Source organism: Phoca vitulina, unplaced genomic scaffold (assembly GCF_004348235.1).
Source record: "Phoca vitulina isolate PV1807 unplaced genomic scaffold, GSC_HSeal_1.0 scaffold3, whole genome shotgun sequence".
Classification (NCBI taxonomy): domain Eukaryota; kingdom Metazoa; phylum Chordata; class Mammalia; order Carnivora; family Phocidae; genus Phoca; species Phoca vitulina.
In genome coordinates, this window is record NW_022589706.1 from 75,903,799 (window position 1) to 75,924,550 (window position 20,752).

The window sequence follows — 20,752 nt, forward strand, 5'->3', positions numbered from 1 at the left end:
CTCAGGAACACAACCTTTTTATAGGAGCAATTAAGCCACATCGATCAAAAGTATTAAAATAGGGGCACCTGGGTGGCTCAGTCGTTGGGCGTCTGCCTTCGGCTCGGGTCATGATCCCAGGGTCCTGGGATCGAGCCCCACATCGGGCTCCCTGCTCTGCGGGAAGCCTGCTTCTCTCTCTCCCACTCCCCCTGCTTGTGTTCCCTCTCTCACTGTGTCTCTGTCAAATAAGTAATTAAATCTTTAAAAAAAGCACATGGCTTCAGTCCAACCAAGAGATCTATGTGCATGGCATATGCAATGTGCTGATCAGTCTGCAGTATGCTTTGTGTAATTTTAAAGGATACGTGTAAGTGGTATTAACATGCATTGAAAATTCTGGGAAGATATATAAACTTAACAGCAGTCAACTATTTTTATTGTGGGAGGGGAGTGTTGCTCTTCTTTCTTATGTAATTTTCCCTCAGATATGTTGTTTTATGTTTTTTTTCCAATGTCAGTGGATTACCTGGATGGGAAGACTGAATCATTTTTGCTTCTTTATACTGCTCAGAATAAAAATGTAAACGTTTCTTAAGAGCACCACAAAAAGACTGATTTGACTATATTAAAAATAAGATACATTAAAATAAGATATAAAACTGATGAAGGATTGACATCTATAGTAACTCCTCTAAAAAGTACTCGGAAAAAGATAACTAATCCAATAGAAAAAGGAGCAAAGGATGTGAATGGATACTTCACAAAAAAGGAAATACAAATGTACAATAGTACTTCAGTAACTGAGGGGAATGCCAGCTAAAGTAAGGAAGTATCATTTCACGCCCATCTCACTTGCAAAAGTTTTCAACCATTTTGAGGAACAATCCGGCAATTTCTAGTCAAGATGTGCTTATCCTATTGACTCTTGTACAATGAAAGGGTTAGGGCCGCTGACCCTCCAGGTATTTGAAAATCCACGTATTACTTCTGACTCCCCAGAAACTTTACTAACCGCTTACTTTTGACTGGAAGCCTTAAGAGAACAGTTGATTAACACATTTTTTATATATGTATTACAAACAGTATTCTTACAACAAAGTAAGCTAGAGAAAAAATGTTAAGAGAAAATACATTTACAACCATCATGTAAAAAATCCATGTGTAAGTGGATCTGTGCAGTTCAAACCCATGTTGTTCAAGGATCAGCTATATATCCTAACTAACACCATGAACAAGATGTACAATGTTTCACCAGGGTTAGCAAGACAGAAACAGCTCTGGAAGCTGCTTTATGCCATCATTTGGACAGCAGATGTTATTTCATATAACTGAATACTGTTGCACAGTATTAAAATTAGTGTATGAGAGCATCACATGCATTCATCACACAATAATGAGTAAAAAATGAAAGCTGCAGAATGAGACAGTATCAGGTTTTCAATACCAAAGACTAGAGGGTTAAGGGATATGTATAGTAAAAGTGTAACAATATGCATGAGAGTGAAAAACACCAAATTCTGGGTGGTGAGGAAAAGGATGTGGACAGATAATTCATAAAAAACCTCTGGAGAGGAAAGGCAATGTGTCCAGAAGTGGTAAATGTTAAGATTTGAAAAGTGCCTGGGAACTCTGAAATTCAGTGTGTATTTTTTTACATACTTGAAAGAGTTCATAGAAGCTGCCACCAACACACATACACCTTTTTATGCCCAGAAGTAGTTTTGTCAATGAAGTTTAGTGCCCAGTGTGGGCCAGATGCCGTACTGGGAATTGGGAGCGTGAGTCTGAACACGGCATGGTATCTGTTCTCAAGAATGTAATCTCACAGGGGCTGAGACTTGGCTTCTGATTAACTTTGCCCCTGACGGTGAGGATATCTGTTTTTAGTAAATGGGCCAGCAACTCCTAAAAGTTAAGCAAAAATTACTGAGGATGGAAGAAGGCAAGGTTCAGATACTCACCACTGCCCCGTTTTCTCTAGCTTTCCTGTAAAGAATGAAAATTATGGGGACAGGAACCATGAGAATGAAGTCAGCATAAAACAGAGATGACAATGTCTACATATACACAGAAATTACTTTTATTATGTTAGGATATTCCTTAATGAGCTGGCAATTATACATGTGAAGGAGAGTTCAGAAAACAGATTTATGACTGTATTAGCCTTGTCCTTGATTAGAGATTTATGAATTATACAAAAAATATTATTGCCTAGAGTAGGTTACTCTAGAAGTAGTAGTAGAGAAGGTCTAGAAGGTCTAGAATGTCTAAGAACTGTGAACTTGGAAGATCTTCTCCCTGCTTGTCTGGCTGTTCCAGCTGGACCACAAGACTTCCGTACAAGGATGAACAGGTTTTCTCTGCTGAATTTAAAGCTTTACAACAGTTCGAATGCTGTAAGAGAAGGAAGCAATAAACAGGTTTTAACGGATGTCTTTTAAGACCACTAAAACTATCTTTTTTTACCCTTCCTACATAAACCCTAAATCATTACTACATTTTATAATATATAGCCAAAGAGGAAGCTTACCTCTTGCCTGAATGCATCAGTTCAAAGGCTTTGTTAATTTGGTCAAAAGACAGATTATGAGTCACAAATTCATCAACCTTTATCTTTTTGGACATATATTCAGACACCAACTTCGGGACACTTTCCACACTCTTCCATCCTAAAAGAAATCATACATCTATTAATTCTCCCAAAAATCTTTACAGTATGCTTATTACTTAGTGGGTGACAGACATTTAAGAGAATTTTATCATGAATTAAAAAGGAATGAAGAACTTCAAAATCAACAGAGAGGAGGAAGAATTTAATGTATGTCTTTAGTTAAGAAAACAGTAAATGCCTTCTGAGTGTTTTCCTTTCTCTGTATTAAGATTTACTAAAATCTCATTAAGTTTTTAGCAAATTGAGACAAAATTTTAAACTACCTAGCACAGAACTCTGGAAGTCTTACACCAAACTTATTTAGGTCTGTAACAGATTTCTGTAATCATGAAATTCAAGGAAGAATAAAACTGATGTGATACATGACTTTATTCCTTTGGTTTTAAATTTAACAATGAAATTAGGGATAGCATCTCACCCTAGAAAACTGTGAAACTGAAAACAACAGTGGGAAATTTTTAGCTACTTAAGATTTTATTTTATTTTATTTTTAACGATTTTATTTATTTATTTGACAGAGAGAGACAAAGTGAGAGCAGAACACAAGCAGGGGGAGTGGGAGAAGGAGAAGCAGGCTTCCTGCTGAGCAGGGAGCCCGATGTGGGACTCGATCCCAAGACCCTGGGACCATGATCTGAGCTGAAGGCAGACACTTAACAACTGAGCCACCCAGGCGCCCTAGCTACTTAAGATTTTAAACAAAATCAGGTCCTTCAGTCTTTCACTTATATTGAAGGACATAATAAATCGACAAAGAAGCCTTTCCACCTTTTAAACTAAGGACACTTTGTAGCTCATTTCAAACCTCTTTTGAGCCTTTTCCAAACCTCCCTCCTTATATCTTCTACCAATTATTCTTCCCCTAAAAACTGTGGGGCTTTTTCTTTTCTTTTTTTTTTTTTTAAGATTTTATTTATTTATTTGACAGAAAGAGACAGCGAGAGACGGAACACAAGCGGGGGAGTGGGAGAGGGAGAAGCAGGCTTCCCGCTGAGCAGGGAGCCCGATATGGGGCTTGATCCCAGGACCCTGGGATCATGACGTGAGCCGAAGGCAGACGCTTAACGGATGAGCCACCCAGGCGTCCCTTTTCCTTTTTTTTAAAAAAATTATATTTATAGAATATTGACTGATTGTAGGCTCCATGCCCAACATGGGCCTTGAACACATGACCCCAAGATCAAGTCACATGCTCTACCCACTGAGCCAGCCAGGCACCCTTTCTTTCTCCTTTAAATCTCCTGGTAACCGAGACAAGTACAGCCACCACTATTCTCTAGACCCAAACTTCTATTTCCATCTGTGGGTCATATTTTAACACCACCAATTGGGCCCTAATGCTCCAGCTTATTTCCCAACCAGCATGAGCTAGGAGGATGAGGCTCCAATGAGAGGTTAGGATCAAACCCCTTGGCTCATCTCCCAGGCTTAGAATGCCCTTTCCAATATAGTTAAGGACCTGGGAGGATGTGTGGCCTTAAAAGTCTATTCTAAGATACTCAAGTGAAGCATACATCTAGTTGGAAAGGCAAGTTTAGTCAGCTTTACGTTTCTTTTTTAATAGAAATTCTTTTTTTTTTTTAAATTTTATTATTTATTTAAGGGAGAGCGAGCTCGCCTGAGTCAGGAGAGGGGCAGAGGGAGAGAGAAAGAGAATCTGCAAGCTGACTGAGCTGAGCCCGACGCAGGGCTTTATCTCACAACCCTGAGATCATGACCTGACCCGACACCAAGAGTCAGACACTTAACAGACTGCACCACCACGGCGCCCCTTGACATTTTCTTATGGTGAATTCTATAGTACAAAGACAGAAAACTTGGGCTAAACCCCTCATACTTTCCTGATCTTTTCCTCTGGCCTTCAAAAAAGTGGACACAATATGAGGATGGGGATCTTAAGAGACACTTTGTTAAATACAGATTAAAAACTCATGCAATGTGATTTTTCCCCCCTAAAAGGATAGCGAGAATATAAATATATATATACATATAGGAGTGTGTGTGTGTATGTATATATATCTATAGATATATATATTTAAAAACCTATGAAAACACGAGATTTCATTAATTCATAATTGTTGGGATATAAAAGCATGATTTGTGCTTCCCAGCTGAGCAAGCACGGCAAAGATGGAAATGCTTTTTCAGCATTCTACCAGTAGTTAGGCAACCCCAGCCGACCATGTACTTTTTAGGATCACAAAAGGGAAAAATGATCAGTCTGGCAGCTTTTCAATTCTGTTACCAGGTTTGGTCTAATACGGTATTTTCCATTTAAGACTTTGTACTGGTTACTGCTGAGGTCAGTAGTATGTAGACAGAGGTACAATCGCATGCAGCGATAACCACGCTCGGGAACACTGAGGAGAAATGCTGATAATCTAAGTCCACAACACAGCAGTGGGGCTGACACTGTTGTCTGCGTACCCTCGAGCCAACTTCTCACTCCTGCCCTACCCCCAACTATTTCCTCATCAACAGGATACTGATTTTTGTGTGTGTAAAAAGGGATCTCGTGCTTCAGAGGAAGCTGAGCATCTCCCCAGCCCCAGGGGTGAATACTGATTGAATAGGAAACCTTCTTATTAAAATAACTATGCAACAACTTACGATGAGAAGGTAGTCCATGAAAATTCTTGTTAAAACAAATCAGTCTGGGATGAAAATTCTGCCAATGGAAATAACAAAAGAGAAAATGTGCTCACACACTGAATTACCTCCAAAGGCAGTGCCTTTCCACGTGCGGCCTGTTACCAGCTGAAATGGGCGAGTGGCGATTTCTTCACCAGAGGCAGCGACCCCGACTATGACGCTGACGCCCCAGCCTTTGTGGCAGGCCTCCAGCGCGGCTCTCTGCAGACAGGGGCAGGACCAAATCACACAAGTCAGTGCATTCTGCTGAGAATATCAGCAAAGTAGCTTTGGGAGGAAAGAATGGCAGTACAGAGCTTCTAAAAAAATCACACAAAGTGATCACACTATTTGGTAAATGTAATTTCATTCAACAGTTTTTTCAAAAAAAATTATTAACCTGGCTGAATATTAACACAAAATGAAAGAATTTAAAAGCTTTTATTTGCTGTCTAGCTTTTTTTTTTAAGATTTTATTTATTTATTTGACATAGAGACAGAGCACAAACGGGGGGGGGGGAGCAGCAGGCAGACGGAGAGGGAGAAGCAGGCTCCCCATGGAGCATGGAGCCCGACATCAGGGCTCGATCCCAGGACCCCGGGATCATGACCTGAGCCGACGGCAGATGCTTAACTGACTGAGCCACCCAGGTGCCTCTTGCTGTCTAGTTTTTAAAATAAATCCTAGTTCAAAATTCTGAAGACTTTAATAAAGGAAGCAGGTGGAGAACAGTAACACTCCTGCTGAGCATCTACTCTGTGTCAAGGTGGTGTCATTACTGTGCCTGCATTTTACAGAAGAGGAAACTGAGCTTTAGAGAAGTTGTTGCTCGAGGTTAGTGAAGTGGATGTACAGCTAACCCCTGAACAACACACAGGGCTTGGGACGCCCACCCCCCGCGCAGTCGAAAATTCACATATAACTGTTGATTCCCCCAAAATTTAACCAACAGCCTACTGTTGACTGGGAGCCTTACCAATAATATAAACAGTCAATTAATATATATTTTGTGTACGTATTACATGCTCTATTCTTACAATAAAGCTAGAGGGAAAAAAAAAAAGGAATGAAGCAAAACATACTTACCATGACTTTCACGTTACCAGTACACTCGAAGGAATAGTCCACTCCCCCGTCAGTCATTTCAATGAGCACTTCCTGGATGGGTTTACTGAAGTCCTGGGGGTTAATACATTCAGAGGCTCCAAACTCCTTGGCCCTTGCAAATTTATCTTTATTGATGTCCACACCAATGATCCGGGATGCACCAGCCACCTTACAGCCCATGATAGCCGCCAGTCCAACTCCTCCTAGGCCAAAGATGGCACAAATAGAGCCAGGCTCCACCTAACAGGAAAGACAGTCTATTAGGTACTCGTTGCACAAGTGTCAAGGAAATCACTAGGTTTCTTACTCACCGGGCCAAGTTCACTATTCTAGCAAAGCTCTGTTGTATCCAATCAGAAGGCAGAAGCTAAAATCCAGGCCCATCTCTTACCTTGGCCGTGTTCACAGCAGCACCATAACCAGTTGAAATGCCACAACCCAGAAGGCAGACTTTATCCAAAGGTGCTAAAGGATCAATTTTAGCAACAGAGATATCAGCCACAACTGTGTATTCAGAAAATGTGCTGGTTCCCATGTAATGGAAAATTGTCTTTCCTTTGCAAGTAAATCTGCTAGTACCATCTGGCATTAATCCTTTTCCCTGAGTAACTCTAAAGAAAATAAAAAAGGAAAAAGGCAGGGTAAAATCAGGTTTCCCAAAATGCACAGGAAAAAGAAATCAATTTTAAATATGACAGACAGAAAAGTGTACTAAGACCCAAAGTCTAATTTCTTTTTTTTTTTTTTAAAGATTTATTTTAGGGGGTGCCTGGGTGGCTCAATTGGTTAACGACTGCCTTCAGCTCAGGTCATGATCCCAGAGTCCCAGATCGTGTCCCACATCGGGCTCCCTCCTCAGTGGGGAGTCTACTTCACCCTCTCACCCCCGCCACTCTCATGCTCTCTCTCTCTCAAATAAAATCTTAAAAAAAAAAAAAGATTTTAGAGAGAGAGACAGCACGTGCACGTGCCAGAGAGACCATGTGCACACATGAGCAGGAGGGGCAGAGGGAGAGGGAGAACTCAAGCAGACTCCGTGCTTAGCACGGAGCCCAATGTGGGGCTCATCTCACGACCCTGAGATCATGACCTGAGCTGAAAACAAGAGTTGGACACTCTACCAACTGCGTCACCCCAGGCGACCCCCAAAGTCTAATTTCTAATGTATTTATTAATAATTTAGCACCTTTCGGCAATGCCTTATTAGGGAAACTTAAGAAAGACTTATATTCTTATATATCTTTTCCAACATTCAATATCCTTCTGGATCTTACTGTTGGGTATTGAAATAAATTTAACAGATACAACTTATGGATCAGAAGAAATAATTTTAAAAATCCGTCATAAAACTGTGAGCAAATATAACTTCTGAAAGCATAGAGCCAAAACCAGAATCTACACAAGCAGAGATTATGAGCAATTATGCAGATCAGGTGATGAAAATAGATAGCCACACTGGCTAATTTAGATCTTTCTGGAGGCTTTTTTCAAAATAGTCCTCAAGGATTCAAGTTTTCTTTCTCTTTGTTTTTTGCCTATGTAGTTGGTAACACTAATGAAGGATGAAGAAAAAAACCTCACAAAGGCAACCAGTATGATAAATGGTATCAAAAATTATTTTTGACATTCTAAATAGATAGGTAACGTAATGTCCTGCTTAGGAGTACAGGCCCTAAAATCAAACACAGTTGGGTTCAAATCCAGTGTGATCTTGGGCCAGTAAATTAACCTTTGTGCCTTAGTTTCCTCACTATAAAATGGAAAGACACAATAATATCTTCCTTATAGACTACTATAAAAATCAAATGTTATATAAGGCATTAACATTGTGCCTGGCACAGGGTGCTTAATATTTGTTATTTTTAGTAAAAACAACGCACTATAATTTGATGTACATTCTTAGGCTAATCTTTTGGAATACACAGAATAAACAAATACACAGATGAAAAGAAAATGGATTGCCTCTAGACTCAAGAGTAAATACATTTCCTTTGAGAGAAAAACATGACCAGAAACAAAAAACTATGTGACAAAGCTCTACCACAAATAACTTAAATCTTTAAGAGAGCAACTTAAGTTTGTTTAGCCTTCCTTAATGTACGAAATCACTTGTCCCAGAGGACTTTTTTGAACAAAAGATGACATGGGATACATTTTATGCTTTGAAAGGACTTGTCCCTCTAAAACGCTACAGACAGCCACAAAAAGCCCATTACCATTATTATACTTGATAGGTCCCAAGCTTTTAAACAGTGTTTGAAATTACCTTTCAAAACAAAATTTATTTTGGTTCTAGCTTTGCCAAAACTAACTGGACTTATGTTATAAAGTAAATGGAATCTTGTTTCCCAAAAATATAAACTAATTTTGTCAATGGCACTAGAAAACAAATGTAAGAACACATGGATTTTCCATATGTGACTCAATCTTCTAGGTCATGGACCCAATTCCAATGTGGGTGTGGGGGTGTGTTCCCTCACACACAACACGGAACAATTCTTGGACACCAGCAGGGTGTCTGAGAATTCAACCCAATTCTAACACCAGCAACCTGGAGATAGCCATCAGGTTCCACAGGTTAAGGGCTCAGTCCTACAAGACTGCCTCCTATCCTCCACTTCAGAAGCCAGCTGCAAGCTCCAGGCTGTTAATCAGTGCCTTTTTTTTTTAAAGATTTTATTTGACAGAGAAAGAGAGTGCGTGCATGTGTGCATACAACTTGGGGGAGGGGTGGAGGGCGAGGCAGAGAATCTCAAGCAGACTCGGCGCTGAGTGCAGATCCTGCCACAGGGCTCGACCTGAGCTGAAACCAAGGGTAGGGAGCTCAACTGACTGAGCCACCCAGGTGCCCCATGTTACCTATGCTTCTGACCCAGAGGCTACAGATCGGAGGTTCCAAAGACTTCCTCCTTAGGTTCTTTTAATTCCCCAGAGCAGCTCATAGAACTCATGGAAACACTTACGTTATTAAAGGATATGATAAAGAATATGAATCAACAGCCAGATGAAGAGAAGCATAGGAGGTAGGGGGAAAAGCTGAGGAGCTTCCACATGCTCTACAGGTATGTCACTCTCCCCAATCTCCATGTGTTCAACAGCCCCAAAGCTCTCTGAACTCAGTCCTTTTGGGGTTTTATGGAAGCTTAATTATAGTTATGACTGACTGTCATTGGACATTGGCTGATTCAACCTCAACAGCCCCTTTTCCCTTACCAAAGGCCAGGCCATCCACAGGTTTCCTAACGGTTTTCCAAAAGTCACCTTCACTAATATAACAAAGACACCTTTATAGCCCACGTAAAGGAAATTCCAAGGGTTTTAGCAGCTATGAGCCAGAAACCATGGCAGAACACCAAATACATATGAGAAATATAAATTTGGTCATCTAAATGAAATCACAATATTACACTTAGCAATTCCAATCCTAGGAAAATACCCAAGAGAAAGTAGTGCATATATTCACTAAAAGATATGCACAAGAATGTTCACGGCGGAATGAATCACAACAGCCCCAAACATTTAAGGAGCAACTTAAATGTCCATCAACAGGGGAATGGATAAATAGAGATAAAGGAATGAAATGTGGCAGAGCAACAAAAAGAACTGATGCACAGAGCAACATGGATACATCTCATAGACATTATGAATGAAAGAAACCAGACAAAAGAGCACATAGTATGTGATTCTATTTATATGAAGTCCTGTAGCGAAAGAAATCAGAACAGTGGTTCCCTTTGAGGGAGGCAGGTACTGACGTGGAAGGGATACGAATGACTCTGTAGGGTGCTGGAAAGGTTCTCTATCTAACCATTAGGTGAGTATATACATAACAATTCGTGGAGCGTACACTTAAGATTTCTAGACTAAGTACTTTACTACATCTGTTCTACCTCGATAAGAGTAAAAAAAGGGGAATACAAGGAGATCTTAAATTGCCTGTAGTAAGGTAAGTGCTGCTACCTTACTACAGTAAAATAACCACAGTGTTTCTGTGTCAAGGGGTTATGTTATCTCTTGTTACCTTCCTAGGAACCTTATGAGTTTTATTACTTGGATTTCATAGACAATAAAATGGCTCATAAAAATGATTTCATTTGATTTCATAAGCATGTCCCTCCTTAATTTCTATTTTGGCAAATTTAGCCCAGTGTTATGTAAGGAGAATGGGTTCAGAAAATTCTGTTTTATCTGATAGTTATGATATTGGGTAAATCACTTAATTTGAGTCTTAATTTTCTCATCTATGAAAATGGGGATACCAGTGATAATGAGGCTGCCATAAAGCTGAAATGAAATAATTCATGTAGAATATTCTGGATAGACTGCCCCATAATTACTATTTTAAGAATAAAATAACAAAGATACTAACCTTATCTTCTGGCAAAGGTTTGTTTTAGGGTTTAGACAAAATTTGCATTCTCCACACTGTGGGATGTAAAGTGGGACGACAGTATCACCTGGGAGACAAATGCAAAGACATTATCCTGAATAGGGAGCATCTGTTTCTAAATGGATACATCAGCCCCTGCAAACTTCCACTCCTGTCAACTCATGTGGCTTTGCAAAGTTAACAACTTCAACTTAGAACTTTACCTACATAACATGATTCAGACACTGACTATACAATAAATACAAGTTTTCAAAATTTTGATTGAAATGAAGCTCTTAAAATTGTAACTGGAAAACAAGGTCATGGGCTTCAAAATACTGACTCACTGATGAATCTTTAAAAATTCTTGTTTAATTGGTCAAAACTGGCTTTGGAAATAAATACTTTCAGATGAACAGTAGTCTGCAAAATCCAAAAGGAAAAAACCTCTCAAATATTTGTGCTTCCCAGATAAGGAATAAAATCGTTCTTGACAAGTGACTCAGGTGATAACTTGTTCACGAAGAGACAATGTATCACTTAATGGAAATGTAATTTCCTTGCAGAAATAAGTTGAAATTATGAAATTAAGTGGTTCAAATATCCTCCTTACCTGCCTTCAGCTTAGTAACTCCTTCGCCAACACTTTCCACAATTCCAGCACCTTCATGTCCCAGGATCACTGGAAAACTCCCTTCAGGATCAGCCCCACTCAGGGTATAGGCATCGGTGTGGCAAACTGCGGTAGCAATAATCTAGCAGGATATTAAAGGGCGTGTGTGTTTGCATGCAATTCAGAGTGAGATACAGGTCAAAGGCAAGGCATTTTTAATACCCTATTTCATTGATTCTAAGATACGTTTCTTTGATATTTTAACCTCTTTACAATCAACACATGCTTACAATCTGTGGCATCTTAACGATTAGAATTGACAGCATTTTCTAGTGATCCATAAAAGTAATGGTGTGTTTATATGCAAAGGAAATGGTACATCTATCTCCTTTCCAGTGCAGGCTAGCAAGAGCAAGTAAACACGGTGATTTTATGGGCACTGTGCCTCCAGGTGTGGAGAGGAACCACTAAAAGCACAGAAAAGAAATCCTGGAGGGGTGGCTGGGTGGCTCAGTTGGTTAAGTGTCTGCCTTCGGCTCAGGTCATGATCCCAGGGTCTTGGGATCGAGCCCTGCATTGGGCTCCAGCCCTGCATTGGGCTCCCTGCTCAGCGGGGAGTCTGCTTCTCTCTCTCCCTCTGCCACTCCTTCTGCTTGTGCGCTCTCTCAAATAAATAAAATCTTTAAAAAAAAAAATGAAATCGTGGAGTGTTTATATTTATGCTTGTTTCTCACCTATATACCTGCTATTTGTTAGTAGTTTCCCATACAGCTCATCTTAGTACATCCCAGGACACATTTTCTTTTTCAGTGGCAAAATCACAATCAGGTTAATTTCTGAACTTAAGAGAAAAATGTATTAACTGTATAAGATTTCAGATTCCTGGGTCCAGGTTGAAAAGGATTTTGAAAAGTTATTTGGTTGTGGGCTCCTCCACTTGTTATTTGATTCCTGGGAGCATGAGTGTTTGGAGGTGGGATGGGGAAAGTATACTCTAATTCACAGCAAAAAAAGCTTACCTTTTCTAGAATGTTAGTTTTATTCAATGGTCACTACTTTAAAGTATTACTTTTACATCAAAACAAGAGAGAATGCTAAAAATACCCAGGGGGCTGCCTTGTGCAATATCCCTCTCTCCACAGGTAACTTCCTTTCTCTGCCACAGCAGAGGTTGAGCAGGACTAGACTGATGGCTCCCCTGAATCAAGGCCTTGCCTGCAAGTTTCAGTACATTTTAAAGCTCTCTAAGCAAGTGGACTTCACTTGCTTGTTGCTCCAGTCAAATCAGGAGCCTCTTTCCAAATCTTATTTGAAACTGCCTCTAATGAGTCTGAAGACCAATTCTACTTTTGTTTCTAATGTGTCATCATTCGTTTTAAGTCATGGGATCAGGAGAAAAGAGAGCATCTTACAAATTCATCTTAAACACAGGCTATGGAAGATAAATTGCAATAATCCAGTGATCCGTGGGGAAGGCTGCTGAGCTCAACATCAAAGCTAAAAAGACGGAGAGAAGTGCTGCAAAAGTGAAGGGGGTAAAATAAGAGAAGGATGGGGGCGCCTGGGTGGCTCAGTCGTTAAGCATCTGCCTTCGGCTCAGGTCATGATCCCAGGGTCCTGGGATCGAGCCCCACATCGGGCTCCCTGCTCCGCAGGAAGCCTGCTTCTCCCTCTCCCACTCCCCCTGCTTGTGTTCCCTCTCTCGCTGTGTCTCTCTCTGTCAAATAAATAAATAAAATCTTAAAAAAAAAAAAAAAATAAGAGAAGGATGTTGTGATTCTAAGGTTGGATGACTTTCAATACCTTCTCCTTGGCACTGGCCTTTGGGATTTATCCTCAGAGGGTTCATCTACCCAGAGACCTAATTTTAAGTCTTCTCTTCCAGTGCCTTCGATGTGTCATTACCTTAATTCGAACTTCATGAGCCTTTGGGGGTGCCACCTCCACCTCCTCTATAGAGAGAGGCTTTCCTGCCTCCCAGGCAACTGCAGCCTTGCACTTGATAACCTGAAATGGGGACAAAAGAGAGCAAGTTGTTTATCCTCCTGCACTAATAATGAATTCCTTATTAATTTAGATCCTGACGAATGCTAATCTTAGAAAGTAGATCACACAATCACAAAAAACTCTACACCCCGAAGTGATATGGAGAACTGTTTTGCATGTTTTTAGATTTCATATAAATAATGTTCACTAAAAAAATTTAATTGAGATGACCATATGGTCAGATATAAAAGCCTCTTCTGGTTAAGAAGTCTTATTAATCAAGTATTTAATGACCTTCTACAATGCATAAGCAGGAGCATATCAAGAATACAGATTCCAGGAACGCCTGGGTGGCTCAGTCGTTAAGCGTCTGCCTTCGGCTCAGGTCATGATCCCAGGGTCCTGGGATCGAGCCCCGCACTGGGCTCCCTGCTTGGCAGGGAGCCTGCTTCTCCCTCTCCCACTCCCCCTGCTTGTGTTCCCTCTCTCGCTGTGTCTCTCTGTCAAATAAATAAATAAACTCTTAAAAAAAAAAAAAAGAATACAGATTCCAGGGGCACCTGGGTGGTTCAGTGGATTAAGTGTCTGCCTTCGGCATGGGTCATCATCTCAGGGTCCTGGGATTGAGCCCCACGTTGGGCTCCCTGCTCAGCAGGGAGTCTGCTTGTCCCTCTCCCTTTGCCCCTCATCCCCGCTCATGCTCTCCCTCGCTCTGCTAATAAATAAATAAAATCTTAAAAAAAAAAAAATACAGGTTCCAAGACAATCGGATTCAGTAAGGTCTGGCACAGGATCCAAGGAATCTGAATGCTTAACATATACCCTAGAGTATTTCTAAATTAGGCACAGTAAGAGATTAACAATAATAAAATAGAAAAATTATATTATAATAAGTTATGTGAATATGGTCTCTCTCTCAAAATATCTTATTGTACTGCATGCAGTCATCCTTCTTGTGATGATGTGAGATGATGACGTGGAGTGACACAGACATTGTGATGTAGTGTTAGGCTACTACTGACTTTCTGATAATGGGTAGAAGGAAGATCACCTGCTTCCGGACTGTAGTGGACCTTGGGTAACTGAAACAGCAGATAAGGTGGGGGGGGGAGGGGATTACTGTATAATGAATTAAATTTTTATCCAATTTCAATGTGGCAACTAGAAAAAAAATTACATATGGGACTTGTATTATATTTCTATGGCATAGCATTGCCTTAGAAATTCTAGTCAGTACACTCCTCCTTTACCAGAGAATCAGGTGTAATGAGGAGAGTTAAAAATTTTTTTTTAATTGAAGCATAGTTAACACTGAATATTATATTAGCTTCAGGGGTACAACATGGTGATTTGACGTTTATATACATAAGGAAATGATCACCATGGGTAGGTCTAGTTATCATCTGTCACCATACAAAGTTATTACAATATTTTATTGACTTTATTCCCAATGCTGTACATTTCCATGACTTCTTTATTTTATAAGCGGTAGTTTGAACCTCTTATATCCTTCACCTATTTTGCCGCACCCTCCCCCCCCCCGCCCCCACAGGGAAGTTTTGATTAGTTCACGTAATGCTTATAAAATGTGTTGACAGAATAAAAGTTGCAAACTGCTGGGTTTATAGGAGACAAACTTGAAAGTCAACAATTCCAATAACTGTAAGTTAAAGGGAGAGGCATAAAGTGCTCCTGCACTAAGTGGAGAAAATGCACAAAATGGAGAAAGAGAGTTAACTTTGGTTGGTGGGTTTGAAAAAACTTCACTTTTAACTAGGATAACAAAGGATGAGAAAGAGTTACAAATAGTGATAAAACACCTACAATTACAAAAAGCTATTGTGAGAAGTAAATGAAAATGAACAAAGTCCCTAATACAGTCCTTGGCATTGTGTAGCTTTGCAAAAACAAATCAATATTAGCAGAACAGAGTGGAGGAAAAGGGGAGTTGAACTATATACAGAGATGAGTGGCTTGTGTAAACTGGTGAGGCTGGAAATTATTGCTTTTAAAATTAAAGTGTAGGGGCGCCTGGGTGGCTCAGTCGTTAAGCGTCTGCCTTCAGCTCGGGTCGTGATCTCAGGGTCCTGGGATCGAGCCCCACATCGGGCTCCTTGCTTGGTGGGAAGCCTGCCTCTCCCTCTGCCACTCTCCCTGCTTGTGTTCCTTCTCTCGCTGTGTCTCCCTCTGTCAAATGGATAAATAAAATCTTTAAAAAAAATAAATAAAATAAAATTAAAGTGTAGATATTAAATCTGATGGTGAAAAAATTCAGACATTGCATTACAATCTGTTTTCAATGGAATGTACCATAAATCTCAAAACAAAGTCCCAAAGGTCAAATTCAGAATAGCCATGGATCCTAGAGAACTTAAGCAACATGAATAAATAATTCACCTATAATCTAAGCTTTTATGCCCCTTCCCCTCATTTCAGGAATGTTTGAAAGATTAACCTTTTCTTTCAGTGACAATTCTAAGCAAAACAAAGCTCTGCCCTAGATCCACAGGCAATGGTCCTACTTCAACACTTGAACTATCACAGGATTATAATTTTTCACCTTCTCTGAATAAAGGCACTTGGTAATAAGGAAAACTTGCTAATTTGTTAAGTCTAAAAGATCGTTTAGAGTTCACCATTTCTTCTCAACCTCAACATTTAAGGTCCTAAATCTTTCTAGAAAATTTCTAAAGTTTGCAAAACATTAAAACACCAAATAACTTTAAACTGATTATTCATATATTTCTGCCTTCCTTTCTTGTCTAATGTATATTTCAGGAACCTGAATAGTTCCTCGCACAAGGACAGACCTGGACAGGAATCCTGGCTATCTTAAAGTGACCACTAAGCACGCCAAACCTCTAAGCCTCAATTTTGGGTCTGAAAAATGGAGACAATACCTCATAGAAGTGTCACGGGAGGATTAAAAGGATATAAACTTCTGGTGCCTTAAATGCTCAAAAATGCTACTACTGAAAGGGACCCACGGGTCTTCCCAAATACATTCTTTGGTGTCCCCATAACTGTTCAATTATGAATTACAATCATGAAACACAGCAACCTTAAGGGTTAGGAGCGCGGGTTCTGCTACCCGCCAAGTATGACCCCAGGCAAGTTAGTTATTTTAGCATACGCAAAGCACTAGCGCTCCTAAACCACTTCTAGCAGGAAACCGACCCCCCGCCCCCCACTTTCCGGTTCTCCCCGCCCCCACCTCGCTCCGCTGCCCCAGAAGCAGCAAAACCTTTTCAAGTAAAGAGCCGAAACAAAGATTCTTTCCCTTCCTTCCCGCAGAGCAGCTCGCCCAAGGCACCGTTTCAAATCCGGCAGCTCATGCCTGTCTACAGGCCGAGCCCCGCGTGCCCCGCGCAGTTAGCGGCCCAGTTCCATCCTACGCTTTCCCTCTGTTCCCTCCTTCTTTGGAGTAGGTCGCGCAGCACCGCCAGGCCTACCTGCGCCGCCATGGTCTCGGACTCGGTCAGCGAACTGCGAACGTCTGGGGTGGAACCCACCGTACTGGGCCCGGGGGCGGGGAGTGCGCCTGGCGCAAGGGGCGTGGCATGGGCGGAGAGTGCTGCTGGCGTGGTCCCGCCTCCGCCTGCACCGGGGGCGGAGCGTGAGCGCGGGGTTTGCTAGGCGGGCTTTGGGCGCGAAGGGCGGGGCCTGAGCTTGGCGCGGCCGGCGCTCTACCGCGCGCCCGGGTGTTTTCGGCTCTGAAGTCGGAGGGGTTTCGGCTAGGCCATCAAGCTAGATGTGAAACGTCTGTGTCCGGAAGGGGTTTTCCCCTTGTAACTTTAGCCCAGGCAGCGTAGATAAGGCTTATGAAGGAGAGCTATGGAAGGTGAGGAACCAGGAATTTAACTGGAAGCACGTGAGAAACAGGACTGCACCATTTTGTACTCTTTCTACAGATTTCGTGTGCTCTGCGTCTTGAAATCACAACATGAGTAAGATCTAGCCCTTCAAATGGCTCTGCAATGAGTGGGAAACTGAGCTGTGAGAAGAGTGGTAAAGGGGACACAAGGAGTACCCATTCGGGAAACTTCCCCGGCTCTATTCCCGCTGTTCTTGAAGGGTGAGTAGGAGTTTTGGCGTTCGGTAGAACACGGGGAGAGAACTTTGCGAGGAGCGGCACGAGTGAGTGCCAAGCCTCCGGAACGTGGGCGTGTTTGATGTGCTGTGGTTTAGGAGTGGCCATTGTGGAGAAAGAGGGATGATGGAGTATTTGCTAGTTTACTCTTAAACTCTGATTGTTGTGAACGCTGAATTTTATTAAAAAAGCTCTACCAGACCACTCTCTTCCTCTGCTTCACGGTCTTTTTCATGGCTCTTTTTGCTCAGTATGTATCTTAAGTGCTGATGTTCTAAAAAAATTCTGTCCAACGGCTTTCCCTTCATTCCACTCTCTCATTTATTTTTTATTGTATATATATTTAAAGATTTTTATTTATTTGAGAGAGAAAGAGTGAGAGAGAGAGAGATTACGAGCAGGGGGGAAGGGTCAGGGAGAAGCAGACTCCCTGCTGAGTAGGGAGCCTGAAATGGGACTCAATCGCAGGAACGTGGGATCATGACCCGATTGGAAGGCAGACGCTTAACCGACTGAGCCACCTAGGCGCCCTCCACTCTCTCATTTACACTAAGGCTTTTAACTTCTTATTATATAGGGACAGCTTCTAGATTATGACTAAGGATGGCTGTGGTGAACTCTAGGCTTGGGCATACAACTGACTACAAGACATCTATGTGTCTCCATTAGGATATCTCTCAGTTATCTCAAAGTCAACTTGTTCAAAACTCACCTTGTAATCTTTCCTCCTTAATCTTCGTCTGTGTGGGGCACCACCATCTATCTATCTATCTATTTTTCTTTCTTTCTTGACTTTATTTATTTATTTTTGGAAGAGAGAAGGAGAGAGAAAGAAAGAGCACAACCGGGGGGAGGGGCAGAGGGAGAAGCAGACTGGCCAATGCCTGACTGGATCCCAGGACTCTGGGATCAGGACCTGAGCCAAAGGCACACATTTAACTGACTATGCCACCCAGGCACCCCCACCTTCTTTCCCCAAGTCAGAAACCTGGAAGTTGCAACTTCTCCCTAACCCTCAGCGCCTGCATTCAATGTCACCAAACCCTAAATATCTCTCATATCTTGTGCCTCTTCTCTACCCCTATCCATCCCTCTTCCCCCTTCCTCCCCCTCCCCCTGCCACTGCTGCTGCCTTAGTTTGGGCTGTCATGTCTTACAGGGTTTCTGAAAAAGCCTCCCATCTGATGTCTTTGTTGTCAGGTCCCTGAATCTAATGCACTTCTAACTAATGCCCCCTTAGTGAACTTTCTGAAACATAAATCATTCATGCTATTTTCTTTCACCTTTAATAGTTTTTGAATAAGTGGATTAGAAGGAAATAAATGTCATTCTACTATTTAAAAGTCTTCAAAGGCTGAGAAAGGTATAAAATCCAAACTCTAGCTGGGCCAGTCAGGTTCTGCATAACATGATTCCTCCTTATCTCTACATCCTTATTTTCTGCTATTCCACCACACAAGTCTCATTCCAATCTTATGGAACATTTGCATTTTCTTAAAGAACTGTTCTCTTTCTTGATTCCAGGCCTTTGTATATAATAGAACTTTTGCTTGGAATGCAGTCAGCAATTTTCTAGTGAAAGAAAGCTTTTAGCAAAGAGTTAATGTTCTTTTCCCTATTGTAGATATATTGTTTATCTTCTGGGAAGAAGCATTTGCATTTTAGTGATACCTTCCTAGTTTGCTAGTTTTCGGTCTCATGTAAGGAGATTGATTGAAAGTTGTCAGTCCATCCTAACAACAAGTAAAAAGCTGAACAAACTGAGAAATCACAAACTCTTCTTAGATCTGTCAGAGAATTGAGATCATGGGGTAAACCAATGACCCTAGAATTGGAGAGTTAGACAAATAATAGAGAATCACAACTTATTGGAGCAAAAACCCACTTCTGGGGAAGCGAGTATTGGTATTGGAAAATGTGAAGTGTAATTGATGAATTGCTGGAGGCTTAGTGTGGATAAGTCTGAGCATTAACTCCAGAGAGATCTAGTCATGGGTGGGGGGAGGGGGGTCCTCACACTTTTGTGACTTCAGGGGGCGTTCGGGGCTTGGCTTGTAAATGGGCTATCAGAATTGGAATAGGGTCTTGGGCAAGCTGCTCAGTGGGAAGGAAGTGAAGTAAGTTTTGTTTTGGCTCCTTACTTGAACCTGATGGAAATGAAAAGACAACAAAATTTGTGGCATGTAGTGAAAGCGGTGCTTATAGAAAAATTTATAGCTTTGAATGTATATATTGGAAAAGAAGAAAGATAAAAATTAATTTCCTAACCTTCTCTATTAGGAAAGTAGTAAAAGAAGAACCTATTAAGTCCAAAGTAAGCAGAAGAAAAGAAATAATAAAATTTAGAGTAGAAATCAATGAAATTGGAAACTGAAATCAGTTGAGAAACTCAGCAAAACCAAGAGCAGGGTCTTTGAATAGATTAATGAAATTGATAAGCCTCTAGCCAGGCTAATTATGAAAAAAGAGAGGAGCACAAATTACATCAGAAATGAAAAAGGGACATCACTACAGATATCATGGACATCCAGAGGATAATAAAGTAATACTGTGAACAACTGTATGCACACAAAATTGATAACCTAGATCAAATGGACAATTCTTTGAAAGACACAATCTGTTTAAAACTCACACAAGAAAAAATAGGTTATTTGAATAGGCTTATATCTATTAAAGAAATTGAATTGGTAATTAATAACATTTCAAAACTGAGAGCACCAAGCTCAGATGGGTTCACTGGTGAATTCTACCAACTGTTTAAGGGAAAAATTATGCAATTATCTACAATCTTTTTCAGAAGATAGAAGCAAAGGAAGATAGATATTTACTAATTAATTCTGTGAGGCCAGCATTACCCTAATACCAAATTTAGACAAAGTCATTACAAGAAAAGAAAACTACAGACCAGTATCTCATAAACCTGGTACAAAAATTATCAACAAAATAATATCAGATTGGATCCAACAGCTTATAAGAAGAGATATGGCATGACCAAGTGGGATTTATTTGAGGTATGCAAAGCTGGTTCAACATTGGAAAATCAGTTAACATAATCTGTCATATCAACAGGCTAAAGAAGAAAAATCATGGTCATATCAATAGATGCAGAAAAAAGGATCTGATAAAATCCAACACCCACTCATGATAAAAAAAACTCAGGAAACGGAATAGAAGAGAACTTCCTCAGCTTGGTAAAGAACATCTACAACACAACTACAAGTAACAATGTAATTAATGAAGAGAAACTAAAAGTTATCTTGCTAAGATCGGGCACAAGGCAAGGACGTCCTCTCTCATCACTC

The 20,752-nt window shown here is 40.8% G+C and overlaps 2 protein-coding genes across 2 annotated transcripts in view; one reads left to right on the forward strand and one right to left on the reverse strand.

Annotated features, from left to right (window-relative positions):
- Positions 1-1,158: 1,158 nt before the first annotated feature.
- On the reverse strand, positions 1,159-16,915 carry LOC116630170 (alcohol dehydrogenase class-3). Its single transcript, XM_032400882.1, has 9 exons — positions 16,813-16,915; positions 13,280-13,381; positions 11,375-11,516; positions 10,762-10,849; positions 6,784-7,003; positions 6,372-6,632; positions 5,371-5,506; positions 2,513-2,651; positions 1,159-2,376 (listed from the first exon to the last, which is right to left on the reverse strand). Exons 1-9 carry the CDS (start codon positions 16,822-16,824, stop codon positions 2,352-2,354), a joined length of 1,125 nt encoding a protein of 374 aa, XP_032256773.1. The 5' UTR covers positions 16,825-16,915; the 3' UTR covers positions 1,159-2,351.
- A 105-nt stretch (positions 16,916-17,020) lies between these two features.
- CUNH4orf17 (chromosome unknown C4orf17 homolog) overlaps positions 17,021-20,752 on the forward strand; it is a 335,194-nt gene continuing 331,462 nt past the window's right edge. The window contains exon 1 of the mRNA XM_032401115.1: positions 17,021-17,435. The gene's annotated coding sequence lies outside the window, so the exon portion shown is untranslated. The remainder of the gene's footprint in view (positions 17,436-20,752) is intronic.